General features: G+C 57.4%; 1 protein-coding gene across 1 annotated transcript; it reads right to left on the bottom strand.

Moving 5' to 3' along the window:
* Positions 1 to 733: 733 nt before the first annotated feature.
* Positions 734 to 21,338, bottom strand: KCNN3 (potassium calcium-activated channel subfamily N member 3). The gene is made up of 8 exons (XM_030291424.4): positions 20,505 to 21,338; positions 17,612 to 17,707; positions 14,049 to 14,467; positions 10,371 to 10,512; positions 8,728 to 8,838; positions 7,438 to 7,565; positions 7,199 to 7,268; positions 734 to 6,782 (listed from the first exon to the last, which is right to left on the bottom strand). The coding sequence occupies exons 1-8, from the start codon at positions 21,219 to 21,221 to the stop codon at positions 6,486 to 6,488; spliced, it is 1,980 nt and encodes a 659-aa protein (XP_030147284.4). The 5' UTR covers positions 21,222 to 21,338; the 3' UTR covers positions 734 to 6,485.
* Between the last annotated feature and the right edge of the window lie 387 nt (positions 21,339 to 21,725).

Raw genomic sequence — 21,725 nt, 5'->3', positions numbered from 1 at the left:
GAGTGAGCTGAAGCCAGCAGTGCCCCATTGCTGGGCTCAGAGTGGTGCTTATTGGGAAAGAATCCAGCTTCCCCTTATTTCGACCAATGTATTCATGTTGGGAAAGTTATTTGTGTGCCCTTTGCAGCCCAGAAAACTTTCATCCTTGTTTTTTTAGAGGTGAGGGATGAATTGGAGGGAGCAGCCCAGCTCTGATGTTTGAGCAGAGTTGGGTGAGCATGGGGAGCCTCAGTGCAGAGCCAGAGGAAAAAGCATCTGCCATGCCACCAACCTCCTACACTCCTTTCTTGAGCCACAGCCCAAGAACATGGGAACCAAAAATCGGTTTTGGGACAGGAAAACCCCTCATCACTCCCATAAAACAAGGCATCTCGGGGTTCCCCTTGGTTTTACAAAGTGCCCAGCAGCTCCTGGCATGGGGAGGTCCAGAGGTGTGACCGCAGCCTCAGCTTCCCTCTGCACAAGGGACAGGGGTGTATCCCCTTCCCTGGGCTCTTCCCAAACTGCACAGATGCACCCTGAGGAGCACCAAGCAGCTGCCCGGGGATGAACAGGACAGCTCAGCACTGCTGAGAGGAATCACTGCACCCAGCACAACCCTCATGGCACAAAATTTCACTTCAGCAAGGGCTCTCTGTGTCAGGAATGCCTCCAACATCACTCCACTGTCGGCCCCCGGGGCAGAAAGAAAAGAGCTCTCACGGCTTGTGGAACAGAGGGTCTGAGGCACTGATAGCTGTACGTATAGATCATATATTTGTGTGTGTAACGCTGCACAGAGAGCTGCATCCTTACACACCCGCACAGGTAAATACTTCTAGATAGTGACCTCTTCAGATTAAAGTCCAAGGCACTTTTTACAGTGAACAGGTTAAAGCCATAGTTTAAAACATGCCTGTTTCTGGGTACAGCTCGGGTTTATGGCAATGCTGTGGGGATGGGCTGTTGTCATGTGGGCTAGTCCCCACTCCTGTCCTCCAGCTGAGAGACTGGCCCTGAAGGAGGCAGGAAAGCCCAGGACTGGATCCTGAGCACAGAGACATGCAAGCAGCTCCCACTGGAAGGCGCGTTGGCAGTGCTGAGACCCCAGCGGGGGAAGAACACTTTGGACGGAAGAAGGAGCAGAGCTGGGTGCACAGAGCACCAGGGCCCCAGCCAAGAGCACCCACTGGGCAGATGGTTCTGGAGCCCTGCCTGGTGCCTCATGGGGCTCTGAGGTGGCTTATCCCATAGGGAAATAACTAATGCCATGGAAAGCTTTTTCTCTCTCCTGCAAAATCCCCTCTCTACAACCTTGAACCCTTTGGATACTTTCTAAGAGGGAGCTTGGAGCTAGGGGAGAAGAAGCTCAGAGCAGTACAGAGCCTGGCAGCAGAATCTTCCCAAACTGCTGAGCAACCACCGCCATCGCCCCCCACCAAACATCCCTGGTGGCCAAGGCACAGGGCTCTGAGCTGCCTGGGAGATGCTGGGCAGGAGAAGCCCGAGGGAGAGTGGTGCAGAGGAGCAGGAACCCCCTGGCAGCCCCAGACCTAGCTGGCAGCAGCAGAGGCTCAGCCCTGGCCTCTCAGCAGAACCAGCCCCTTTCCTCCATCAGAGCTGGTTTCTGCAGGGAGATTTCAGGTCTGGGCTCCAGCAAGGAGCATCCAGATCTCATGGCAGCTCACTGCTGCTAGGTTCTACTGGGTTGGACTGGTCTGGAAGGGTGAGACCAGTACAGCTCTGAGAGTGGTAACAGTGACAGCGTGGCAGTGACTACAGCTTTGATCAGGAAGGGCCAGTGGAGGGACTTTTAGGCTTTCTCTGGACAAAAGCAGCAGGAATTGGTTCCATAGGTGCTGCTCATTCCCAGACACATCGTGCTCTGTGAAGACTGGCCAGGACAAAGGGTGGCTGCCAAAGAGCAGTTTAAGACTTATGATCCAGTAAGGATCAGGTCCAGCAGCTCAGGGGCTGGAGGTAAGGAAGTGATGCTCTCCGAGGCTCAAGGAGTCCATAGAATCACAGAATCATGGAATCACAGAATAGTTTGGGTTGGAAGGGACTTAAAGCTCATCTCATTCCACCCCGTGCCATGGTCTGGGGCACCTTCCACTAGACCAGGTTGCTCGAAGCCCCATCTAACCTGGCCTCAAACACTTCCAGAGATGGGGCAGACACAACTCTGGGCAGCTGGAAGGCTGAGACAAAACAGTCCCTGCAACCTCATCTTGTTTCTCTTTCATGCTCAGGGTTTTGTCCTCCTATGTCATTATATCCTGAGGTTGAGCAACAGCTGCAGCTCCCCAGGGCAGGGTGTGAAATGTGAACTGGACATGTCCCAGCCTCTTCTCCCAAGTAACAAGTGAAAGGCCAAGAGAAAATGCCTGGAAGTTGTGCCAGAGGAGGTTTAGGTTGGATATTGGGAAAATTCTTGTGTGTAAGCGTGGTCAGGCTCTGGTACAGGCTGCCCAGGGCAGTAGTGGAGTCCCCATCCCTGGAGGAATTTAGAAGATTTGTGTGTGTGGCACTTGGGCACGTGGGTTAGCAGTGGGCTTGGTGGTGGTGCTGGGTTAATAGTTAGACTTGATGTTCTTAGAGGACTTTTCCAACCTTAACGATTCCATAATTCTATGAAAATGTGCTCTGCACCACTGCTTTCTCAAGAGCCTCTGTCCTGGAGGAAAAGGGGAAGTTTGACTCTTGCAGAGCTTGTGCCCAGCGAGCAGAGTCCCTCCTTCAGCTGGAGGAGACAACCTGGGGGGAATGGCTTTCCAGAACCTGGGAAAAAAGGGGAGCCTGACCTTTCTCTAGTGAGAAGCAAAGCTCTGGTGCCATTGGGCTACACACAGATCCAGACCTGCTAGAGGTCACTTCCAAGTACTGGAAATGAGTACAAGGGGGATAAAGGATAACAACTCGGGGTCTGGACCTCTCCCTGCCTCCCTGCCCCCCATCCTCACTGGCAGTAGTAGCTGTACTCAGAAACAGACATTTTTGGCAGCAGCCTGGTGTTGCTGCCTGCTAACAACCGTGTTGGGTACAAAACCATAATTGAAAGTTACCATAACCATCATAATATAGCAATATATTTCATAGTTAAAATAAACTATTATGCTTTCCCCTATCATTAAAAAAGAAGCGAGCAGTACAGAGGCAAGATGCAAACCCAGGTCAAAGCTCCTTAAGTCTGGACAGAAACATCCATGAGTTTGCAGAGAGATTGTGGAATTTTTCTGGTATTCCTAGGATAGTTCCTTGCAGGTGGAGCAGGAAGGAGAGGCGTGGAGCAGAAAAAGCCCCCAAGACTGTGCCAAAAATGGGACTGGCTGGGTTAGGTGGGTCCTGGAGGGGCATTGGGGATTGGCCCCATTGGACTGTGGGATCAGATGCTTCCCAGTTTGCAGGAGGTCAGCATCTCTGGGATTTTCCTCTTGTGCTCTTCCTCCACCTTGGTTGCTGATCTTGGCTCTTCTCTTGTTTGTCCTGATGTCCCTTAGGGTACCCAAAAGGATCATCTCAGGTGTGTGGGCAGGACTGGCTGGGGAGCATTTACTGGAGCTGTTCACTGGGGCTGTGCCAGCCAAGGTGACCACGAGCTGCCATCGGGGAGCGGCTCTGGGTGGGCACACCGGGCTGGGCTGCCCTGGGGGCTCCTCACCCTGCCTCAGGTGGGCTCTGGGGTCCTGGCAGCAGGGCTGGAGCGGGGCTAGGCTCGGTGCTGGCCACGGTGCAGTCCGGTGCTGGGAGCAATGGATCAGGGCTACTGGTACCAGTGTTGAAGAACTGGCAGGGGGGTGGGTGAAGGGTGGGATATGGGCTTTGGGGACTGGGATGGGCATTCAGGGGTGTGGAATGGGGGGGTGAGATAGGGGTGTGGGGGTCTGTGGGATGCAGGGCAGAGGGTGCAGAACCTGGGCTGCCAGGTCTCAGGCAGAAGAGTTGTTGCAGTGCAGGTTGTGCTGAGATGAGGCCAGGGGAGGAAGGTTGTGGGTGCACAGGGATCCACTGCCCCAGCCCTGTTGATATCCCACTGCAGCAGCAGCTGCTCTGCCCCAGAACAAGGGTCTCTTGCTCCAGTTGCAATCCCAACACTCTCATTGTGGTCCTTACCACCTCCAGACTTGGGGCCTGGAGCTGACAGCACTGCTCTTGTCTCACTGGGTTGGATTTCTCAGACTTGGTCATGTGCCTAGGAGAGAGGTTCCTGGGTTCATTGAAGAATCAATGCTTCCTCTGGCTCTCTGATGCCCTCGGACACGTCTTCACACCTTGTCCCATGCACAGTACCATTCCATGGGCAGTTTGCTCCTGTCTGAGGCCCTGAAAGCATTTTTCTCCACCAGCTGCCTGCAGGCTAGGGAAAAGGCTGCATTTCAGGCTCTTTCTCAGAATTTCTAACAGATTCTCCGTTGCTATGCTGGGAACTCCTGACAGAGATCAGCAGGACCTTCTGCTGGGCAAGATGGACAGGGAAGCACCCACAGGCATACAGGAGCAGCAGGTGGGCTGAGAACAGATCATGGGGAGCTCCCAAGGCAGCAGTGAATCCCCAGCCATCCGTGGGATATCAATGATACTGATTACAAGAGCTTGGAAGAGCAGCTCATTCCCAGCAGCCGGGTATCTCCCATTGCCAAGCACAGCAGCAATGGGCACGTGCCTACCTGAAGGCAACAGGGATGACTGTCTTTGTCCCCTGCTACCAACACCTCTGAAGCACAGGGATCTCATTGTGCAGTACTGATTTTGCATCCTTCTTCCTCCTCCTTCTAGGGCCAGTGTGGGGGCAGTACTCCTCACTCACTGCTGCTTATTTTCTAACTCCAGCTGCAGGGCACAAGGAGTGAAACCACCTCGCACCACTGGCAGCAAAGAAATTCAGCATTGGGGGTGTAGGGGTGGTGGTGCAGGAGGGTGGCGTGTCTCTACCCCTATGTGTGCACAAAATCCAGCATTGTTTATGGAAGGGAAAAAGTTACAAAGGAGAGCGTTACAGGCTGAGTATACCTGGAGTAACACAGTGACTGATTACAATTACTGACACTGCTGGGTGAGGTGTAATGAATATTGCAGAGTAATTACATAGTTACTTCATCTGTTTAAAAATATATAAATACTCTCTGCTGAGTTTTCATGGAAAGCAGCAAACACCAACCCCAAAGTCGTAGCCTGGCATGGCTCCACACAAGGATCCAGGAAAGCCAGAACATGACATTGGGAAGAACTGAAGAGGAAAAAGGGAGAAATGGTGAAAGCAAACCAGAAAGTGGCTGGTTCCAGAAGCAGCCAGGTGATGCCAAGGGTACCTCAGGAAGCTGAACACCAGCAAAAAAGTATAAAGGAGTCTGAGGTGCTGCACCTTGGCAGGCATGGGCAGCAGTGCCATTGCCAAGACGGTGCCAGAGAGTGCTGCTGCCCTCCACCAAACCCAGCAGAAGTGGCATGAAGGCGATGGGCCTTGTTTTAAACAGATGAAGCACCTGCCCCTGCTACCACATCACTTGCCAGTGAGCTCCTGCTTGATCCTGGTGGATTCGACATTGCCAGCTGGGCTCAAGCATGGATGTTCCCAGCACAAGTGGAGACAGTTGGAGCTGATGGGGTGTTCATCCAGCACTTCTGAGACTGCTGCACAGAGCCCACTGGCTTTGCAAAATGCTGGGAGGCTCCCAGCAGGCAGTGATGTGAGCACCTGGAGACTCCCTCAGTGCCCGAGCTGGCCTGCCAGCCCCATCGCTGGCCACCAACACATCGGCTGGGGGCAGCCCTGCGTGGCCCTGCACGCTGTAGGCACTGCTTTCCTGGCTCTGGCGTGTGTCTCCAGGCAGGATACGACACTGAGGACCAGAAAGAGAAGTGTCCGTTGTTCTTCTCTGGGTAGAAAACACTCACAGCTCCAGAGAACTCCACAGGAAGGTTACAGTCAGACATGGTCACCCAGCTGTCAGTGTGAGGGGCTGTCCTGTGGGTCCTGGCAAGGAGATGGAATGGAGCAAAGGCAGCATCAGCCAGAGCCTGCACAACGAACCTCCCCACACTGGCATCTGCCTGGCGAGGTTTGGCAATTGTGAGAGGGGCAGGGGGCGAGGGGAGTGCCCCAGGGAGAAGAACTCTCCCTCCGGTGTCTCTGTTGCTTCAGTGCTTCTGACTTGGTGTTTTGTTTTGTTTTGTTTTGTTTTGTTTTGTTTTGTTTTGTTTTCAAATGTGAAGACCTGAGATTGAGCGTGGGATTTCCGTCTGCCATCAGACGCCACGGCACAGGCTGGCCCAAGGCATCACCTTCTGTCCCCTTCCTTCACCACGTGTAGAGGCACCTGAACAGGGATGCAATTCCCGATACCAAGGCGTTGGCAAAGCTCCGAGCCTTGCTCGGCACTGCTGGTCCCACTGGCTCCAGCTGGAGGGTCCTGCAGCGGTTCAAGGACCAGAAGAAAGTTCACAGAGACCTCATGATCTATGTGGAAATGCTTCCCCTGTCCGCGGTGGGGCTGAGGGGCTGTGTTTTAGCAGCTGCTTGAGCTTGTGTAAGGGGTGGGGAAGGAGGTGGAGCTGACCCCAATGGGGCTCTCAGACAGAGGAGTTTGGGGGGTGCCCCCTGGCACTCCAACCCCCCGGGCCTCCAGGACGGCGGTGAGCAGGCGCTGCTGCTGCTGGCGCAGCATGTCAGCCATCAGCAGGGGCAGGGAGTTGAAGCTGGCACTGAGCTGCTCCAGCTTGGATTCCAGGCCACTGATCTGCTTTTCCAGGTCCTCGCTGCGGTCATTTAGCTCTGTGATGAGGTCGTACATCACGTTCTGCATCTGGGGAGGGGACAGTGGCGGGTTAGTACCATGGCTGGAGGGGTTAGTGCCACTGCTGCTAGCAGAACTCACCCCTTTACCCTTTTCTGACCTGAGAGCTGCCCCATCTCAGCCCACCCCAGGTTCTCCAAGGGTTCTGCGACTGCAGTTTTGTTCATCCCTGGCCATCAAAGTGAGGAAACTCTGCTGGCCCTGTGCTGCTGAGCAGTGGTATCCCTTGCAAAAAGGGTTGCAGGGCACTCCTGGCTCATGAATGTGTATCTCCTGCTTTGCAAGGGCAGCCATCCCACAGCAGCTATTCCTTGCTGACATTTACTGAGTCGGAGCATTTTGTGGTCAGCCAAGTCTGCTTTAGTTATTCCGAGTGAAGAGAAACACTCAGTCTGGCCAAGCCACAGGGTTCCTGTGGGACTTGCCTTTGAGAGGTCGACAAGGGTGTTGGCTTGATCACTCAGCTTCCTCTGCTCCATCTTCACGCTCCGTAACCTGGGAAGAAGGAAAGAGCACATGGCTGTACTCCCTCCCCTCTTTCAAACTGCAAAGAGACCTGCCTGCATCTTGGGCAATGGAAAACTACCCCCATACCCCCACCAGGGACAGGATCCTGTTTTATCTGGAGCTCAGTCTGCCCCCAGCCCACTGCACAGCCTCTTACTGGTGGATGGCTTGTAGGAATTTCCTCTGGTGCTTTCTGACTTTAGCATGGTCGATCTTCTTCAGCAGCTTGGTGTGCTTGTAGATAAGCCATGTTTCGCGCAGGACGTTGGCCGCCGCGTTCTTGATCTGAAAAGGAAGAACGGCTGCAGGTCACAGCCACGTGGGATCTCCCAGAGACACCGGTCTGGCTCTGCCATGAGCCAGTGTTGCACATGACCTGCCTCAGCTGGAGCAAAGCACTCGGCTTTGCACCCACACGGTCTCCTGGACTGTCCCGAGGGATTTGGGAGAGAAAGAGAAGGCAGAGCTGTTGGCCCCTGGTGCACCCACATCCCTGCACTCATGCGCCAGCATTTGGCTCTTTGCCTACACACAAAGTTGCACTATAAGCCTCAAAACAAAAAATCCCAATTTTTTTCTTGATTCCTGCACCCATCTGCCAATCCTGGCAGGTCCCAGTTGTGCTGCCGGTGTTGGGACGTGACTCCCGCAGACTCTCTGGCTAAACCTCAGCTCAGCTGCTCACTCCAGGAGGAACTGGCCTCTGTCTGCCTGTCCTGGAGCCTGCAGATCCATGGCAATGGCCAGTGCAGGGGCTGACCAGCTGTTTTGCTTTCCCAGCCTGGTAACACCCAGGTCCTGACCACTCCTGGGGTGTCAGGGCTTTGTCTAGGGCTCTGCTCTCCTGGGTGAAGTGGTGCCCTGCTTGCATCCCACCACTGGTTGCCTTTCCAAGGGCTGCATGGGTGCTTGTTTTGCCACCATCCCCTCTAAAACATATTCTAGTGTGCAGAGCCCGTTATATGACACACTGCTGTTGGTTGGCTGATGCTTTGCCAGAGATGGGACACCAGCCCCTGGTATGACAGTGACCCCATGAGCACCCCACTGCAGGCTCTGGGTCCCTCCTCAGGGGAATCTCACAGTGTGGTTCTTATCTGTGGCGGGCACTGAATCACTGAAATCTTCCTGACACCAAGAGCAGTGAGATCATGCTCTGGAAGAGAAGGGAGTGTGCTCCCAAAATCACCTAAACCCCTGGAAGAGAGCTGCTGCTCTTTGTCTCAGCGTAACACGCAGCGCTTGGACAACTTCCTCAGCAGTGGTACCTGCAGGACCCACATCCAAAGGTGCCAACACCTTCACTCAGAGATGCTGGCACCTTCTTCCACTGTGGTACCCACGGGATCCAGAGGTGCTGAGACCTCCCTTCTGCCATGGTAGCCCAAATCCCCAGCTCCTGGCACACAGCAATGCCCCACTCCTGCTGTCCCCCATGGCACCTTACCCGCTTCGTCAGTTGTGTGTCCATCATGAAGTTGTGGACATGCTTCTCAGCTTTGGTGAGCTCCAGCTTCCTGGCCACCACAGCCACCACCAGCGCTGTACATCCAGCACCCTGTACAGGGACATCAGTTGGGGAACCAGTTTGTCTCACAACACCAGCACTCCCACCCTCACCCTTGCAGTCCACTAATTAACTAAGGCTACCTGTCCTCCCCACTATCCTAGCACGAAGATCTTACAGAGCCTGGGTGTCCTTGAGTGGCTGAGGATGGGCTCTGTGACTAATAGGAGAGGCCAGGGCTATTAACAGGGTCAGCAGTGGTCAGTGGTGAGCCTGTGCCACTGCAGGCTGGAGATCTGCCCCGTGCCAGTGCCCTGTGGGATGGGAAACCCTCCACTCCCAAGAGAGGTCTGGGCTGGGAGAACAGTGGGGAAGCACCAGGCAACATGGGTGAGAGAAGGGGCCCCAAATCAGGACCCTTCAAATTGCCACATTCCCAACTGCACCACCTGGAGCCCCCTTATCCCAGCAGTCAGGGCCACACGTGTGTGGCAGCCACCATCTCCAGTGCCCATCTGTGCCAAGGTGCTCTTTCCAAGGCCTCCCTGCTGTGCTCCTGAGCTGCTCGTACCAGCTGGGTCACCTCCCCCTGGTGCTCTGGCAGAGTGCTGTCAGCCTGGCAAGCTCTCCTTAGAGAGTCATTAATTAACCCTGAATCCTTCCCCAAAGGTCCTGCTGCACACTCTTGACCGCCACCACCTCTCCCTGGACAAGCCCAGCAAAGCCTCCAACCCCAGTGGGGCTCTCCGTTCCCAGGGGTGGGGGGCTGTACTGGGTGTGGGGGGACACTTTGACAGATGGTGTCTCACTTCAAAGCCACCACTGGCTGGGGAAGAGTTCTGGGAATCTGCAGCACCGGAATCCCCTCGGCTGAGCCAGCAGCTCCTCCTCTGCTGGCAGTTCTGCATCACCCCCATCCACGGGGATTTTCTCCCTTGCTTGGCTCCCACCATAACCTCATCCAAGACAGATCAAAGGCTTGCAGATAATACAGGGTGAATCCCTGTCGTGGAGCCTCCCCAGTGGTGGTACTCATGGGGCATCAGCTCCATCTGCCCCAGCGGGAGGAGGGATGGATCCATCCCCAGGGCCTGGAGCTGAGCTGGGCAGAGCCGGGTGTGGATGGCTGGGGTAGATCTGTGGAGGAGCTGTGACCACAGGGCCCCCAGCTGCTCCTTCAGCAGCCCTGGCTGGAAAGTCCCACAAGCCAGGAGATCCTGTGGTGGGATTCTTGGAGGCACTGGGGAATGGTGACCTCTTGGCCAGAAGGAAAGAAACCCATGGCAGATGAGCAATGGAAGCCAGATGGTGTGGGCCAGGATGGCCTAGGGATGCTCTGGTGCCCTTCTGCTCCCTGACTACACCAAAGGCCCTCCACCTTGCGGGTCCAAATCCACCCCAAATTCATCAGCTGAGACAACTCTATCAACTTCCAGGCTATGAGACCTCAGAGCTGAAGTCATTAGGCCTTGTACATTGAAAAACAGCTGAGAAACAGGCCCTGGTAAATCCCAGTGGCTCTGCCTCTGCAATGGAGACAGGCAGAGCCCACAGAATGGAAACCAGCTTGGCATGACCCTTACCATGATGCCAGTGAGCAGGCAGACTCCCTTCCCACAGTAGGTGTGTGGGACCATGTCCCCATAGCCGATGGAGAGGAAGGTGATGGAGATGAGCCACATAGCACCCAGGAAGTTGCTGGTTACATCCTGCTGGTCGTGGTACCTGCCAAGGAGACAGGGACATCAGTGTCACAGCAGGGGACAGGGGTGGATGTGGCAGAAATGGGGGTACCTGGGCACAGTGGCTCCCCCACCTCGGGCTGTCTGGGGTACAGGATTAACAACACAGTAGGATGTGCCATAGTAGCAGCAGTTGCACAATTTCCAGCACTGGAAAACCCACATGGACAAAATGAGAGCAAAAACTCAGTGGAAAGGGCTTCTGCTTTCAGTCAGACTTGTCACCACATCCCAGTCCTGTTGTGTGTCCCCGGTGTCATGCGGTGCTGCAGCAAGAATTGGCTGATGGGAGAAGGAGCTGTGGCTCTGCAAAGGCCCTGACCAGAGCAGCTCATCGTTGGCATCCTCCCCTGCATCCCACGGCTGCAGCCTGGGCTGTGGCACTCCAGGAGGCAGAGCTGCCAGCAGCCCCAGCAGAACTGCTGGGAATGGATCCTGTCGAGCCTCTGGCACACGCTTGGCTTTCAGGAACAGAGGAACAGCTCACACACTCAAGACACAGCACATGTGGAGTGGCTGCAGCTTTGGGAATGCTGCAAATTTTCCAGGTCCCTGCTGGGGATGTGAGGTCAACGACCACTCTTGGCTGTCCAGGATATTGGCTGTGGCTCTTCCAGCAAACACGCAACCAGGGGCCCCAGCTGCCTCCAGCTCCCCAGGCTGGGCAAGAACAGCCATGCCATGCAGGTACAACCCCCAGGGATGCAGTGCTGGCCCCTGGCAGCGGAGCAGGGCCCAGCCCAGCCTGCAGCAGGACTCAGCCCTAAGCTGGCAGGGGCAGGCAGTGCCTTTACCCCACTATGAAGAGGATGGTTGTTCTCCTGCCTCCCTGGCAGGCTTCTCCCAGCCTCTTCACAGAAGCTGGAGAGGGAAAACAGATGGAGCTTTTGGCAATCCCAACTCCAAGATCATCACTCGCAGAGCAGTTGGGTTTTCTCCTCTTCTGAAATGTTTTTCCCTCACTTGGAGACTCAAATGAGGTCCTAGTGCAGGAGAAAGCACCCTCAGCCATGGTGAGGCTCACTCTGGGCAGGGTTGGGCAGGGGAGCTAGAGCCCATAACCACAGTGGAACTCCCCAAAATTCCAGCACCAGCAGTGGGGCACACACAATTATCCTGTCCAATGTCTTTTCCTGAGGAGAGCTGAGTCCACCTCATCCCACAGGGCGGAATGTCCTGAGGGGACAACCCCAAGAGCATCATGCTGGACAAAGGCGTTTCAGGCTGACTGGACAGCGGGACATTTTCTCTCCTGAGTAGCACTTTGAGCAAGGATTGATAAACCAGAGGGTTTGGCACATGCCACATGTCAGAGAGCAGCACCGCTTCTGTCGTCCCCTTGTCCGCCTGCTCCGGCTGGGGCCACCACCACCCCGAGCGCTGAGACAGCCGTGAGCATCACCCCACCAGCGGCTGAGCCGAGCCCACCGCGCCGGGCAGCCCGGCCGGGACTCCGGGACCGGCCCCGGTTGCGGGCACGGTGCGCGCCGTCGGATCGGGCAGGAACCGGGGCGGCACCGGGCAGGAACCGGGCAGGAACCGGGCAGGAACCGGGGCGGCACCGGGGCGGCACCGGGCAGGAACCGGGCAGGAACCGGGCAGGAACCGGGCAGGAACCGGGGCGGCACCGGGGCGGCACCGGGGCGGCACCGGGGCGGGCGGGCGGGGTTGCTAAGCGACTCGCTGCCTCCGGAGAGGTGGCACGGGAGGATGCTGCTGCTGCCCCCACAGACACCGAGACCACAGCTCCGTGCCGAGGAGATGTGCCACCCCAGCCCCAGCACCGCGTCTTGGAGAGGCGCCACCGCCTCCAAACTGCCCGGGCCCGGTGGTTGGGAATGGTCCTGCAAACTGCAGCAAGTTGTTTTCCGGTGCCAGTGAACAGTGGGGACAGGGGGACACATCCTGGGTAGCCCTCGTGGGAGCTGTGTGACCCCCCAGGGCTGGTGCATCCACAAGGGATATTGCATCCCTCACACACACAGCATGTCCCAGGGGTTCTGCATTCCCCCAGTCCTGCATCCCCCAGGATTGACGCATCTCCAGCCCACCTGGGTTCTCTTCTGCCTCTCTGTACATAGAGGGAGGTGATGGCAACTGCGGTGCCAATGATCTGCAGTACTTCGTCTGCATAATTTCTGGGGTTTTTTGTTCCTAGTAGTTCTTCACTGCATCTTCCAGGCTAAGCCTTGCCAGGTGTTGGATTACCCTCCCGTGTGTGTCCTGGGTGCCTATCCGCCTGCTCCCTGTTTAGGAGGCATAAACCACAATTTCTCAAACACAATTAGGCAGTGCCTGAGCATCCAGCTCATAAGGAGAGCATCATTAAGGGAGGCAGGAAGGCAAATGCAGCCAGTAAAAGCTCATAAAATCTCAGTGTGCCATCCCACGCCGCTGCCACAGAGCTTACAGCTGCACTAATGCCCCTTTGCAGCGTGACCAGAGCAACGGGTCCCACCCTGAGGAAGAGGGGGAGTGGCCTTCCTCTCACTTTGAAAGCAATCTAGAAGCAATCTGGGTGTCGCAGGTAACTCTGGGGTGCCAGTTGGTATGATCCCTCACACCTTAACTCCAAAGATGACTCAAAGCTGCCACAGCAGGACAGCTTGTAGAGGACCTGCCCTCCCTTCCCCAGGTGCTGCTGGCAGCCTGCACTCTGGCTGTGGAGAAAAACTTCTGGCACAGCGCTGGGATGCCACCACCACAGCCCCCTGGTTCCCTCAGCAGACAAAGAGTGGTGGCAGGTCCCTGAGAGATGGAGGTGCAGTGATACCCACCAGGCTGGTCGCCACAGCAACCCCAGTGCTGAGCACGCTGATACTGGCATGATGCCATCGAGCTGTGGGTATGTCACCACAGTGTTGTCATGGCAGTCAGTGCAGCGATGCTGGAGCCTGAGCCAGGCCCTGTCACTTACCATCAGCACCTCTGGCCCCTCCCCAGACACAGCCCCCAGCTCCCACCATTCTCCTTGTCCCCCACCCATACTCCTGGGGCTTCTGGCACCACACGTATCCTCGTGCACAGGGACCCTGCCTGGCTTAGGCGCTGCGCTGCGAGGACAGGGCTGGCCCTGCTCTGCCTCCTGCCTGTGCAGACAATTTATCATCTGGGAAGAGCAGGGCTCAGGGGAGGGAACCTGCAGCCACTGAGGCCCCAGAGCCCTGCACCCCTCCTCCAGGCTGTTGGGACATTGCATCTCCACTGAGAATTCCAAACTGCCACGAATCCCAAACCACAAACTGCTGAGCTTCCAGAGCCACTGCACATCATCATGCATTCCTGAACTGCTGCACATCCTGAACCACGGAGCGTTCCAAACCTCCACACATCCCAAACTGCTGCTCGTCCTGCTCACGTCCTGAACCGCTGAGGATGCCAAACCTCCATTCATCCTGATCCTACGTGTGTCCTTAACAGCTGAGCATCCCAAACCACCAGGCGTTCCCAAGTGCTGAGCATCCTGAACTGCCACGATCCCAAACACTGAGGATCCCAAAGCATCCCCAACCCTCTCACCTCTCACACACACGGACTGTCCACGCAGCGATGATCCAGAGGGAAATGCTGAACACCAGCAGCACGGTCCCAGGGCAGATGGTCATGAGTGTCTTCATGACGAAGCGGGTGTTGAAGTTGATCTTGTTGAGTGCCCCAATGCTGCGTGAAGAGGCGTCAGTGAAGAGCTTGCTGTGCAGCAGCATCACCCGAGCAATCAGGTAGAGGCGCAGGAACATGGGGATAGACAGGATGATGTCCACATCAGCCTCTGCCCGAGATGGTGTGTAGGAGAAAGCCAGGCGAGCTGTCCAGAAAAATTTGTACTCCCCAGGGATGGGGTGTATGGCACAAACCAGCATCTCCAGGCTGATGTAGAGGATGCGCTCGTACGTCATCGCTATCCGCCAGTCGTCAGCCCCGTTGTCGATCACAAAGAGCTGCCAGGATGCAAAACCACCCAGTTACCAGTGCCCCACACCAGCTGCCCACTGGCATCCCTCCCTCCACTGGCAGTGGGGGTCAGAGCTAAAAGGAGCTGGGTGTGGCTCAGCCAGAAGTGCAGGGATGGAGGGAGAAGAAAAACATGGGGATGTCACCACCAACCTCTCTGCTGCTCTGCTGGTGTGTGTCAGGATGGCTGTGTGGCAGGGGACACCAAAAGCTTTGAGGTGCCTGGCCTTGAGCACACACCAGGCACAGCATGGGGGCAGCTCACTCCAAATCTGGCTGGCAGGAGCCACCTCCCAGAATGTTCCCCTCATCCAGACCACACAAACGGGACAGCTGTGGTGCCACAGAGCGCCAGCACGAGTCACCCCAGTCCCTCTGCTCCTGGTGTTGCACTGATTTCACTGACAGTCACACACCCTGAGTGCCAGGGCAGTATCTGGGCAGCGAACACCAGTCAGAGCATCCAGCTGCTGGCGGAGATGGGATTCAGTTGTCATGGCAACTGATGGTTCATCCTGGGTACAGCAGCTCCTCTCCCATCATCAGTGATGGAGTTGGGGGTCTCTGCAGGAGCTGGAGAGACGGCAGCTCAGTTGGCCTCTCTGGGATGCCACCAGAGCCCTGGGAGTCACCCACCCTGTCCTGCCTCAGCAGGGCTGTCACGGGCTTCACCCTGGTGTGACAGGGACACCAGTATCACCCACAGCAGGAGGGACGTGCTCAGGGCCTCTCTGCAAGCAGCACTTGGCAAAGACACCACCGGGAAGGGATCCAAGGGGGATGTGGCAGCTGGTGCTGCCGTCCGTGTGCTCAATCCCGCAAGCCTGAAGCGATGCTGGCTCGCTCACAGACCCAGCGCTGCACACAGCCCGGGCAGCGGGTGAGAGGTGGGTGGGCAGCACAGCCCCAGCTGGTCCTGAGCCCAGGAACAGCCCTCCTGCCCTGTCAGATGCCCAGCACACCTGTGCCAGCCGCCTTGCTGGCACAGCGTGGCATTTGGGGGTCTCCCTGGGGATGGCAGGAGCCACTGGCACTGACTCACGGAGGGGCTGTCCCAGCCACCTCCCTTTCAGTAGGGAAAACTCTGCTCCTTTTAGCTGCTTTGTTTGAGAAGTTGTTTACAGAAATGCTCCAAGCTGTCAAGGGAGATCCTCAGGCATTTAGCAAGCTGACAGCCTATTCCTTCCTGGAAAAGGGTGTTAAAATAAACAAATTAGCAAGCGGAAAAAGGCAGGAGCCTTTTGGCTGTATGATGGGGAGCTGCCACAGGCCAGGGAAGGGAAGGAGCAAGATTTGGGCAGGATTCCCCTGAGCCAGCCCCTCTCAGTTCTGTACCTGCAAAGCATCAATGTGGGTTTCCATGGAAACCAAGTGTGTTTCAGTGGTACCCAAGGGGGCATTTCCCAACACATCCAGCGTCACTGGCTCCAGCAGGGGAAGGAACAAGAGTGTTGGCCACCACATCTCCGGGAAAACAAAGCCCAAGAAAAGCTACCAAGACACCTCATGAGGATCAAAGTTTCACCAATAGCCTGAACAGCTCCAGGCACTCCAAGCACAGAGAGGAGGGGTCTCTGCCCCCCCACAGCACCTTGGCAGGAGCTGCCAGCACTGCCAGCACTGCTCTCCTTCACGTGTTGTGGTGATAACACGGTGCTGGCAGAGGATGGCACGTTCTGCCCTAGGCACCAGAGACATCATTGGGGTACCAAGTGATGCCTCAGCCCCAGAGAAACTGAGGCACAGGAAGACCTTCAAAGAACTCATTAACACAAGTAGTAGTATGATAGAATCACAGACTGGTTTGGGTTGAACAGGACCTTAAAGCTTATCTCACTCTGCCTACTGTCATGGGCAGGGACACCTTCCACTATCCCAGGCTGCTCCAAACTCCGTTCAACCTGGCCTTGAACACCTTCAGTGATGAGGCAGCCACAGCTTCTCTGGGCAAGAGAGGAAGAGGGAATCCTGAGGGAAGAGGCTGAAGTCACTGTTTCCCAGAGGCTGGGAGGTCTGACAAGTGCCATGGCCAGGTGAGCACAGTCACCCACCTTGGCCAGGAGGTATAAGAAGTTGAGGATTTACAGCTCTGGCAGCCCCATTCAATTTTTATTGGATTATCAGCAATTTCTTTATAACACTTTATAACACACAGGGCAATGAACAACCAGCAGGGCTTTGAGTTGTGGAATTAGATGTCAAACACATCTAATTCCCTGTCTTGACAGTGTAACTGGCCTGGCAGGGCAGCTGGGATCATGGTGAGGTTCAGTCCCCACATGTAGAGGGACAGCAGTGGGACTTTGGCTCTGGTCAAGGCAGGAGAGGTTGGATGACCTGTGTGCTGCCTGGGTGGATGTTGTGTTTGCACAACCCACTGCCAGGAAAAACAAGCAGAGGAAACAGCGAGCACCAAGGGCACAGCTCACCACGCTGACCCCAGCCACTGTCATCCTGGGGTAAATATTATTCCAGCAAGAAGCAGAGCTCTCAAATATTTGCACTGAGTAGCTCACCCCCAGGCTTGATCCCCGTGAGGACAGCCTGAGCTGCAGTGGGGCCTGAGGCAGGGATGGAGTGGGATGCTGCTGCCAGACCCTACATGGCAAAGCCCCTCTGTCCCTCAGCCCCAGAAGGGACAAGGTGGGATTATGGTGCACTCAGGGCCAGGGGCTTTGCCACCCCTTCCCAGGATGCTCCTTCTCCTGCCTGGTGATTCATTCCTCCCAGGCCCCAACCAGGCTGGCCTTGTGCCGAAGCGACGCTGCACAGGGAAGCAAAGCCTTCCTGGAACAAACTGGGAGTCCTTTAACTTCCCAGGGAGGAAGAGAGTGTGCAGCCCTGATTAGGAAAGGATTTCATGGCTTTCCTTGGCACTTGGACTGCTTAAGCCCTTCCTGCCTGTAGTCTCCCCACGCCACCAGCATATCTGCCCGGCACCTGGGGCTCAGACAGACCAAGAACTGCCCCCCAAGAACCCTCGCTGCCCCTCAAGACCCCAACAAAGAGGAAGGAGGATCCAGGATGGGGCAGGATGTGGGCTCAGGTGCTGTGTCCCACTCAGGTGGTTGTCACACCCCACAGCCCACCCCAGCAGCCCCTCCCTAGGCACTGATGGTGCCAGGACCTACCTGCACCTCCCGTGTGTGATAGGCGATGATGAGGCCCAGCAGGATGACGGTGGAGAGGCTTATAAGGCATTTCAGGGCCAGGGAGAACATGGAGTCCTGCAGGGTGAAAGCAGGGAAGGCATTAAGGGGCACACAGCTCTGGGAGTCTGCTAGCACTGGACTCCACACCCCAAAGAAAATACTGCCCCCCAACCCCTGCTATCCCCATCCTCAATGGCACTTTTGCTGCTTCAGCTTCCCCCCTAAGCAGCTTGACACAGCAGTAAGGGCAGCATCAGAACCATCAGCATCACTGGCACCACTGCTACCACCAGCAAAAAGAATTTAAAACTTTTAATTCTGTTCTGCTGAGTGCAGTTCCCAACCTCCCCTATGAGATGTGCAATGCCAGTGGCCTGGCCCCATCTAGCCTGAGCCCAGGATTATGGTATCCACACAGAAGATCTCACTAGACCCTCCAGCTAATTAGTCTTATGTAAATTAAACCAGCCCCTGATTCACTGATGCTGAACTGGCGGGTCCCTGCTGGGAAAAGCAGGATTCACTGTTCCCTTTGGATGCTGGTAAACTCACGTGCGTGCCAGCGACAGTCCAGCCCCACTGGTGCTTGGCATGGGCAGCCCTTCACAGGATGCTGCTCCCAAACCAAACCACCCTACCACCTGTCCCACAGCTCCACGCCATGCCCAGCGTGGGGAGGCCTGGCACACTCCTGGCCTGCTCGGACCCAGCATACTCATGGCAGGTTATCCTCAGCTTCTCAGCGTGCTGGGCTGGCTTTGGCCTTGCTTGGCTCCCTCTTCCCTGTGCTCCCCATCCCCACAGGCTGTTTGCACGCAGAGAAGGGACTATTTGCTGTGGAGGCGGCACCGCATTGTTAACGACTTGGCTCTGGCTGTGCAATTGTGTGGATATAATGGCTGGTGCTAAGAAAAGTGCTGTGACTAAACACTACTATTAACAGGCAAACTCTGGGCAGCATTGTGCCAAGGGGCTCTGGCCAGGCCCTTCTCAGGGGCACAAACCCTGCACGGGGCACCCACTGCCCCACCTGGCAAGTGTCACACAGCGTGTACCAATGCCTCCTGCCTGAAGAGACCTGCCAGGATGAGCTGTTCCTGGATCCCACGCTCGCAGCAAACAACGTGGGGTCTGGGCCAAAGTGGGGAAGGATCCTGGCACCCCTGGCACATGTCCTGCTCCCCCACATGCATGGCAGAATGCTTCAGTCTGCCGGCGCTGCACAGGTGGTGGGAGGCAGCAGTATTGTCCCGTGGGCAGGAGAGAGAGGCCCTGTCCTGCCCACAGTCAGTTGACAGGCAGGGAGCAGGCAAGGCAAACCCTGGCCAGCGTGTCCTTGCTCCCAGCTCAGCCCTGGCACCCTCTAGCTGGCAGCATGTGGCAGCATGGCTGGGGCCACGGGGCAGGGCTGGAGCTGCGCTGACGTCCCCATCTGCACAGTGGCACTCCCACACTCGGCATGTCCCTGCCGGTGAGTTCTGCTTTCTCACCGGGGGCTGCTGGGGGGGATTTATGCACAGCTGCTGCAAATCTGGCCAAGGGCCTACGGAGGCCGGAGCCAGGGACACTCCTGCGCCCTGTGGCTGTCAGCACAATTGTTTGTGTCACAGGGGCAGGGGCGCAGCAGCGTGCCACAGCTGCTGCATGGCAGCAGCGCTGACTCACGGGGTCTTCCCCAGCTGACACAGCAGCTCAGCGTGGTGGGGCCAGCGAGCATGGCAGCGTTCTGCTGGCAGCTCGGCAAGGGTGGGCAGTCCCCCTGGTGCCAGGCATGCATGCCTGCGAGGGTGGCTACGACTCAACAGGTAGCGGATGCAGGTGGGGGATGGTGGTTTGGCTTTGCTCCTGGCAAAGGGGAGTGGGAACCACCAGAAAAAGGCTCTGGCATTAAAGCGTCTTTCTTGGCAAGGATGCCAGTTTGGCACCAAGGCATGCCCCTGCCTCAGACAGAGCAGTGGAACTGCTGCCTGCAGCCCCCACATGCCCACTGACCCTGGCAGCCGTGGAAAGATGGGGCTCAGGAGCCCCCCAGCCAGACACCTCGGTGGGGAGGCAGCAGGAGCCCCCAAATCACAGGACCCCCAGCGACATGTGTCCCCTCCTCCACCGCCTCTGCTCACACTGCCCTCCCCACTGCCCGTGCCGGGTAATGGCAGAAATGGTGAGCAGCCCCTTCCCACCCTGCTCCTTCCCCTCCACGGGCAGCACCACGGCACAGGGACCCTGCTGGCTGCACCCCAGCCCCCCCAGCAGCGCCGGCCCGCTGACGCCCATGGGTGCTGGTGGGGGTGCCGATGCCTTCCCCTCTCTGGATAAGTATAAATAACATGACAGATGTCTATACAAAGAGTTATTCATATCGCTGCCAACCAGTGCAGCCCTGGAGCAGGAGCTGGAAGGCACGTGGGGGGGAGAATTATAAATAAAAGACACTGTCCTGCAAAAAAAAAAAAAAAGGCAAAAAGAAAAGGCAGGAAGGGGTGTGGAGGAGGAGGCGGAGGATGGAGGGGGTGCTTCCCTGCACGGCCGGGGGCACAGTGCTTTTGAGGAGGGCACTGCCATGCCAGCAACAGGCACCATGAACCTCAGCGGGTCGGTGCCTGCTGCTGCAGGTGCCCGGGGCAGGACTCGGCAGAGCAGCCACCAGCACAAAGCTCCGCACCACCCGTCGGGTGATCGCCCTGTCCAACACCTGTGGCTGCAGTATCCACTAAAGCTCTGGGAACATCCTGTCCGTCACCAGCCAGCCTGGCTGACCCTGTTCCTCTCCAGATGGGCCAGACAGCTCCATATTTATCCCACGGGATAGATGGGGCAAACGGCTCCGTGTTCGCACCACCAGCCCCGCACACACCCCCCTGGCCCCCGGTACCTTGGAGTAGAGCCCCCAGGAGAGCTCAGTCTCAATGACCATGACGACAATGCCAAACATGCCGAAGATGAGCGCGTAGTCACTGAGGCGCTTCCTCTTCTCGAACAGTGCCCGGCGGTGCCCGAGCCGGTAGCCGATGTTCTGTGCCTTGCGCTTGGGCCCCTTGGCAAAAGTGCTGGGGGCCGGGCGGGCGGGCGGGCGGGTGGGACGGTGGGTGGTGGGCGCATGGTTGTCCTCGCGTGAGACAACAATTTCAGGGGGTTCACCGGCACCGAAGAGCTGCAGGGGTTGTGCCTCCGGCTCGGCCTCGATGAGGTTCCGTCGGGATGCGCTGAGTCGGCTGAGGGGCTTCATAACCCCGCCGCTGTACTTGCAGGAGCTCATGGCAATCTCGGTGAAGGGGTTGCTGTCCCGCCGGTGCACCAGCGGGCTGGGCTGCCGGTGTTTGCTGCTGGGCACCCCCGAGCCCGCTGGGTGGTCGCCGAGGTTGAGCTGGCTGCCGTGGCGGGAGGAAGGGTGGAGGGCGGCGGGGGCGGCGGGAGGAGGAGGAGGGGCCCGTAGCGACCCGGGCGAGGAGTGCAACAGGCTGTGCTGGAGCGGCGGCAGCGCGGAGGGCGGCGGCGGTGACCGTTCATCCCCCGGTAACGGGCAGGGACACCGACCATCCTCCTCCAAGTCCCCCACGCCCGAATCGTGGAGATGCCCCGATGTCTCCATGACGGCGGTACCGGCGCCACTTTCCAGGGCACCGGTTCCGCTTTACTCGCCACCGGCCCCGTTCGCTGGATCATGAATGGGCTCCGTGCTCTCGCCGCTATCGCCGCCGCCACCGCCCCCGCCGCTGCCGCTGGCCCGGCCCCGCAGCGCCATTGGCCACGCTGGGGCTCCCCGCAGGCTGACATCATCCCCGCCCGCTCCCCGCTCCGTATCTCCCCCCCATCACACCCCCGGCTCCGCATCTCTGCGGGGTCCTTCGGGACTTGTAGTGCACCGGGCTGCACCGGGCGCCGGTGCCCGCACGCCCCGATGGGCACGTCCCGAACGACCCCTCCTTTGTTTAACCCATTGGGTTCCCCCACGGGCACCCCCCGCCTTTCCTACGATCCCCCTTAATCCGTTTATGGAGGCTGGAGATTACGAGCAGCAGCTGGAGCTGGGTTCCCATCCCGGGGTGGGTCACCCTGTGGATGGCAGGCGCGGTGTGTGTCTCACAGCGTCCCC

The sequence above is a fragment of the Taeniopygia guttata genome, chromosome 25 (genome assembly GCF_048771995.1).
Source record: "Taeniopygia guttata chromosome 25, bTaeGut7.mat, whole genome shotgun sequence".
Classification (NCBI taxonomy): domain Eukaryota; kingdom Metazoa; phylum Chordata; class Aves; order Passeriformes; family Estrildidae; genus Taeniopygia; species Taeniopygia guttata.
The sequence above is the reverse complement of the archived record's forward strand: the minus strand, read 5'-3'. Positions and strand labels throughout refer to the sequence as shown.

Excerpts from the sequence above, each read along its gene's own strand:
- KCNN3 (XM_030291424.4), bottom strand. The coding sequence starts at position 21,221 with ATGGAGACATCGGGGCATCTCCACGATTCGGGCGTGGGGGACTTGGAG. Across the intron at positions 8,839-10,370 it reads GCCTGCTCACTGGCATCATG|GGTGCTGGATGTACAGCGCT; the intron begins GTAAGGGTCATG and ends GTCCCTGTACAG. Across the intron at positions 7,566-8,727 it reads ACACACAACTGACGAAGCGG|ATCAAGAACGCGGCGGCCAA; the intron begins GTAAGGTGCCAT and ends CTTCCTTTTCAG.